Source organism: Musa acuminata, chromosome BXJ2-6 (genome assembly GCF_036884655.1).
Source record: "Musa acuminata AAA Group cultivar baxijiao chromosome BXJ2-6, Cavendish_Baxijiao_AAA, whole genome shotgun sequence".
Taxonomy (NCBI): domain Eukaryota; kingdom Viridiplantae; phylum Streptophyta; class Magnoliopsida; order Zingiberales; family Musaceae; genus Musa; species Musa acuminata.
In genome coordinates this window covers 38,693,052-38,699,811 of record NC_088343.1, presented here as the reverse complement: position 1 = coordinate 38,699,811, position 6,760 = coordinate 38,693,052, and the positions used below count along the sequence as shown (strand labels likewise).

At 39.3% G+C, this 6,760-nt stretch overlaps 1 protein-coding gene across 1 annotated transcript; it reads right to left on the bottom strand.

Moving 5' to 3' along the window:
• Nucleotides 1–351: 351 nt before the first annotated feature.
• LOC103989240 (beta-glucosidase 6) lies at nt 352–5,946 on the bottom strand. The gene is made up of 13 exons (XM_018826806.2): nt 5,380–5,946; nt 4,790–4,856; nt 4,633–4,691; nt 4,461–4,536; nt 4,095–4,166; nt 3,921–4,008; nt 3,471–3,726; nt 3,228–3,343; nt 2,750–2,973; nt 2,411–2,442; nt 1,549–1,651; nt 1,350–1,458; nt 352–670 (listed from the first exon to the last, which is right to left on the bottom strand). The coding sequence occupies exons 1-13, from the start codon at nt 5,521–5,523 to the stop codon at nt 496–498; spliced, it is 1,521 nt and encodes a 506-aa protein (XP_018682351.2). The 5' UTR covers nt 5,524–5,946; the 3' UTR covers nt 352–495.
• Between the last annotated feature and the right edge of the window lie 814 nt (nt 5,947–6,760).

The following is a 6,760-nucleotide window of genomic DNA, read 5'->3' as shown; positions in this document are numbered from 1 at the left end:
TATCCATATATGAAACTGCTGAGGTGACAGACATCAAATCTGACAGCTTGACAGAGATGCTCAAGAGTGAAGAGAGAAAGCAAAGATGAATAGAAAGATAATACATAATCAAAGTGGCAACAGGGATAATTTGTGTAAAAAACATTGTGTTAATGGAATCCAAAAACCCGAAAACTGAAGCTGGTTCAAGTCCATGTGTGCAGATCTACAATTGGATCATCCAAAGCTGTCCAACACAATTAATAGCACTCTGCCAAGATTTTTACATATACAACACAGCTATTTTAACTGAATGAATAGAATGTGTAAGAATCCATGCATGGACTCTCACATTGTAAAGACATTGAAGCATGAACAATTCCTTTATATTGAACCACAAGAATGAAATCACAGTTGAATATGAAGCTACAATAGAGCTTACTAATAAACAGCACATCAACAATTAATCTCCATCATTCCTTCTTCCATAGTTTATTAGGGGGACTTAGCAACAGTTTATGCAGACTTCAACAGGTTCTTGAACCAGGTAACTGATTTCTTTGGGTATCTCTTGAGTTTATCCTTGTAATCAACAAAGTACAGGCCAAATCTAGAAGTATACCCTGCAGCCCACTCCCAGTTGTCGAGAAGAGACCAAGCAAAGTATCCCTGCACATTACATCCATCTTCCCTGCATGATAGAAGACCATAAATAATAATACATTGTTTAGCTCCAGTGTAGCAGATGTTATTCCTGATACACTCATAAGCTCCATCTAAATCCTAAATAATTTTATTCCGAATTATTCTTGTTGGCCTCATCAAGAAAGCATTATATGATAAAACCTTCTTAGGTTTATAAAAGCTAAGCTTTAATTCTAAGTCATCTTAGAGTTTGATAAATCAATACATAATTGGCATCTTTAATTCTAAGTCTCTTAATGTTTAACCTGAAAAAGACAAGTATCTGCAAAGAGATGCTTGTATAGTTCTATCACCATTTTTGGAAGATCATTATGTATTGATAAATCAATACATAATTAGCATCATAATTAGCTAATCAATACATGATTGTCATCTTTAATTCTAAGTCTCTTAGTGTTTAACCTGAAAAAGACCAATATCTGCAAAGAGATACTTGTATAGTTCTATCACCATTCCTTGAAGATCATTCTGTATGTAGATCTTATTCCATATTATCAAGGAGAAATGTCGTACTAAATGTACATAATTCTTAATTGCCTTTGTTTATATATATTTTTTTCTCGTCATATACTACAGTTAATATCACTGTGACTTTATCAATCAGGCAAGAGACACATTAAGATCTGTAAGCGCACTCAACGACAAATTTACAGTGAGAAAATTACCTTATGGAGGCCAACAAGTTCAATAGATAGTCATTGTGGTATCTGATTCTTTTATCGTCGTTCAGAGCATGCTTAATTGAGATAAATGGGTTGTTGAAATCATCCATCCCTTCATATGGTCGATAGAATTATTAGCTTCTAAAGGTAGAGTTGCATGTAAAATGTAATCTTGAACACGTTTAAAAGCAAGATTACTTGCCATTCTCTGTGATGATAACCACAGGATTCCCATACTTCTGCTTGATGTGATTCATCAGGCTTCTCAGCCCTTGAGGTACAATATAGAGCCATATTGAAGAAGCCTGCATTCCATAAGCATCATATGTTTCAGCTACAGTATAAGTATGCTGTTCAAGCCTTAAGGATTATACATCAGAACAGAAAAGGAGTCTTATAAGCTATTTTCACATTATATTTTACACATTCCAATTCAATGTACATATATACAGCAAAGTCCTTCATGACACAAAAATGGAACAAATTAGGTTCCATATAGCTTGATAAATGGATTAGAAGTGTTGTTTGGGTTATACAAATGGAAGCAGGGCTTCTGATCAAAGAAGAACAAGATTAACAGACATTTCAATAGAAAGTTTATTAAAAGATAACAAAGAATGTGATGGGTCTAACTGTGTTTATATGAAAAAAACAAGGGATCATTTAGGAATTCAATTCGCAAACAGAGTTTGTCAAATTTTTTTTCTAATTCTTTTTTCAAGAAATTTAACTGTGATATACATCTGATATTTGCTGGATTATATGTAGGAAGTAGATAGAACACTTGCACTTCAACCTGAAGCATGTAGGACATTAGCCTTTCCCTTTTCTTTCATTTTTGACAAATCTATGATGCTAATCTTAGAATGTTATGATCCATAGTTACAAGAAACTATTCCGAATTATAGAGCTTCCCCTAATTTATAATTATAGTTGTTTGATCATTAAATGAAAAATAAGTAGAAAACACATGAATGAAACAAGTTTACGGCGAATCACAATTACTAGATCAGAACCACATGATATATTGGTCTAATGACTATTTCAGCTTCATTAAAATTTACCCGATCTCCAATTGCCTTTCCATTCTTGAAAGCTGCATAATGGGAAGAAAAAAGATGACAGTCAGACAAGTGCAATAGAATCAAATATGGTTCAGACTTCAAAAGATACAACAGTGATTCTGTATCTTTCAATTGTTTTGTTTAAGTATAGCAAGCATCAAGGAGGAGTCAGCTCTAAAATTCATGGAATTGGCTATCCATGGGCAATTAAATCTGATCATATTATGAGCATTATCTACATGTTAAATCTGACCATGAGGAAGAGACATGAACTGATTCATAATTCCAATTGCTAAAATAACCATTGGAAGCAAATCTTTCAAAGAGTGAGCTGCTTACGAAGAGTCATAGCTCCAGAATCTGCAAGGGTATCATTGAGGAGTATTCCAATTATATTAGTTGAGTTGTGCTTTGCATAATATGTGGTGTAATGGTTTACTCCCACAAAATCCAATGACCCCTTAACTAGAGCAGCCTCAGCTGTTGTAAACCTTGGCAACCTGTTTCCAACTCTCTTCCTCATTGAGCTTGGATAATCCCCAAAGAACAGTGGATCCATGAACCTGTGATTCCATTGTATAAACTTCAGTATGCATACGCAGCTTTATAGTTCAGAAAGGAAAGCATGTTTAGGATCATCTCTGGTCATACAACTTAGCATTCAGCTCCCTGAATGCATAACTTAGTTTAATTCATTATGAAGCTGCTTTAACATCCAGATGATACTGCCAAGCTTATTCATTTTGCAGAAGTTGTTGTGTCACTTAAAGACAAGATCAGGAATGGAACATATTACTAGTTGAAAGCGCGGCCTCACCATCCGAACTGGAAGTCTTGTGCTCGTTGCGTCGCATCGATGTCTTCAGAGGAGTTTGTCATGGGCTCATACCACATAACATCAAATGCTATGCCAAGTGATCCTTGTTGCTTTTGCTGCATATCGACACCGATGTTTTTGTTCAGCGTACATGTAAACTTAAACAGCACACTTAACACCTTAAAGGCAAGCCGACACCTAAAATTGCAGGCAAAAGAATTGTGATATCTGAGATTCTGATACCTTATACTTTCTCCTGTAAATGTCAGAGACAGTGGCATGCGATAGAAGAACATTATGGGCAACAATATACGGCTCAGTTGCTGAGTTCCCTGCCCTGCAGAGCAGCCGAAGGAAAGCGGAGCAGCGCCCAGGGGCTTGGAGTCCCACGTCATAGCCTTGGATCGCGAAGGTGTGGGGCTCATTGAAGGTCATCCAGCGCTTGACTCGGTCCCCAAATGCCTTGAAGCATGTCTCTGCATAGTCCGCATAGTCCTGTCTGAGAATGACAAGAAGGACAACATTCATATATGAATGATTCATCCAAACAAATCAGAAGTATTTGATGTCTCTACTCTGGACTGAAATAGAATTCTGAAAGAAGAAGCATGTAAAGATTAATGTAGTCAACATGCAGTTCTCAGCTGTTTGCCACAACTCAGAGCATATGTTCTGTTGTCGAATGGGCATTACATAATTCGTGGATCAATCCATCCGTCGTATCGGTCTTCTAATGCTTGAGGAAGGTCCCAGTGATAAAGAGTCACGTATGGTTCGATCCCTGCAAAGTGGCAATTCTTAGAGATGATATGATACTAACGAGAACATCTTGCAGATTCATAAAAGAGTTCGTCCTGCGGATCTAACCATTGGCTAGCAAAGCATTGATTAACTTGTTGTAATGGTCTATCCCTGCCTGATTGACCTCACCAGTTCCATCTGCAAATTGGGAACAATACATCAAATCATTAGTGGCATTAATCAGTCTCTGAGATGCTTATATGCTGAATCTTTGCATCATATTGAGATCAAAGAACAACTGAACAAGGATTTAGAACTTTCTTAAAGGCCTCTCTACAAGTATGAGCTTGATGATTTCCAGGGTTCTAAGATGAGATTAGCAATATCACCTCATTCTCTTATCGAAAGCTTCATGGTAGAATCTTAATCTACTACTGCTTCTAAATGACGCGTAAAATCTTTAAAGGTATGATTAAGAGAGTGACTTGTTACTTGGGAAGATGCGTGACCATGCGATTGAGAACCTGTAAGCATCCATGCCCATGTCTTTCATAAGGAGTATGTCTTCCTGCAATCGCAATCGACAAGCATTTCAGTGCCATGTTCCTCAGCCTTGTTCTTCATCAACATTACAGAACTAGCAGGAGGATTCAACAGACAGTACATCAAACCGATGGTACTGATCAACGGCGACATCAGCGTTGCTGAAATCAATCACCTTCCCTGCAGAACTCAAGATGATCAAATCAAACATGCAGTTTTCCCCTCCCACTAAATCTCATGTGCTCTACGAAACAGTAAACTGAGAACTAATGGCGTACCGAAGGTATGAGCGAAGACATCCCACACCGTTCTCCCCTTTCCATCCTCCTCCACCGCTCCTTCGTACTGAAAGGCGAGTATGAGCAGTTAACTACGTCGAAGCAAAAGAAGAAGGGATGATACATGCCGAACCTAAGCCTACAACTACAACAGGAGGTGGGGCCTCATGGTGGTGGGCCCGTTCCCCCAGTGGGACCCAAGAAGAAGGATGGAATGGTTCAAACGCTGACACAGGTAACAGCGTCTCGTTCCCGACCATGTCGGTCGGGAAGCGTCCTTTTCCCCCTCGAGAGACGCACGCGTGGCCGGTGATCCCTTCTGCTTGGCGGAGAAATAGCAGGAGGAGATGCAATCTGATGGTATAGCAGAATTGCTTCTGATCTCCGTCAATTCAATTCTGGTTGTTTACTTCATACTTAGACTCTATAGTTCTTGTTAGAATCAAGATAAAGAAGAACAGAAAGATGAGGATTGTGTACCCACAAGTAAAAGAAGAGAGAAAAATGGGTGGAAAAGAACATAGATATCTTCCATATATCAGGCAGTGTTTAGATACCGTATCTAAGGAAAATAATACCACAATATTCACCTGGTAGGATGATGAAGCTGTTCCAAAGACGAACCCCTCGGGGAAACTACTCCTGCTGAGTCCTCCACTCTGTGCCAAACACCTCCCTACCCCAAACACCACCAATAGAACAACAAAGACAAGACTCCTCTTCCGCACCACCATTGTTCTCTAGAGAGAGAGAAAGTGCGAGAGAGAGAGAGATCGAGATCTTGGATGAGATTGCAATCTGAGCAACTGGCAGGATATGCTTATATACTGAGAGGAAATGGTGGGGGATGGTTGTCACCATGGTTGGATGGTGGTTAAAGGCACTAAAGCGCGGAATGGGGATCGGATGGGAAAACTCCATTGTTCACGGGACCGGACTATGGTACGGGAGCCCACCATGCAACACTGTTACCTTGCCATCTCTTCCTCGTCATTCTTGCCTGGAACACCTGTGTATGTATGTACTATTTGGCCTGCATTTAAGTTGGCAATCAATGCTCGTTTCTGCTTCTACGGATCTGTGATCTTGTAATCCTCGAAATGACATCCTATCATTTGATACACCACGATTCTGATGATGCAGTCACGCAGTACGAACTGCATGAGAGAGTTTGATGACATACGTTGACAGTAGCTAATGTTCATGAAGCTGTAAACAATACGCATTAATGTCGACGTTGCATGATTGGCAATAAAAGATACGTTGATCTGGATAATAATGTCCATCGTCAACTCTTACCACCTCCTCCTATGGGTGTCAACACTTCGACTCCATTGTTTGTGTGTTCTGGTCACATCGATTCTATCGTATCTATTCTTATACTCGATACGAGCCTTAAGAGGGAACTAAACGTTATCGACGCCCCCACCACTGTAGATGGGCGACTGGAGCTGGTCTCCTCTCAGTCGCAGATCTCATTTGCCCGCACGCCATGGCATTGGAGGAGGAAAGCAAGTTTCATGAACCCACAGGATAACACTTAAATATACATCGACGTGTGACATCTTCTCATCGGTGCTTCGAAGCTTCACCCACCGGTTATCGTTTTCCTTCGTCAGTGAACAGCTGAACGCAATGTCTAAACTATTCCTTGCTACAAGACCTCAAGTCGTTGCCACAAGAATTTTTGTCTGTATCGTGCAAGCTGCAATCAACTTGCATATTTATCTTTACTGTCAAGCAAAGTCATGTCCAGGAAACAGTCGCTTCAACAATAATACATTTAGATCATGTCAATAAAATAATCACTCGATTAATGTATCATTAGGCAACTTATTAACAACTCGTTTTTTGTCGGACATTATGGTTATATGGTTATGTGAGTGTATATAGATATGTTTGTATAGGATTGTTTGAAATATCTTCGAAATGACTCCGAGATAGATCCAAGATGAAAGTATCATGCTCTTA

What these genes read in the sequence shown, in the direction of transcription:
- LOC103989240 (XM_018826806.2), bottom strand. Translation starts at nt 5,523, where the DNA reads ATGGTGGTGCGGAAGAGGAGTCTTGTCTTTGTTGTTCTATTGGTGGTG. An exon ending in TTCTGGAGCTATGACTCTTC is followed by an intron (nt 2,443 to 2,749) that starts GTAAGCAGCTCA and finishes CCCATTATGCAG; the next exon opens with CTTTCAAGAATGGAAAGGCA. An exon ending in AACTTGTTGGCCTCCATAAG is followed by an intron (nt 671 to 1,349) that starts GTAATTTTCTCA and finishes TCTATCATGCAG; the next exon opens with GGAAGATGGATGTAATGTGC.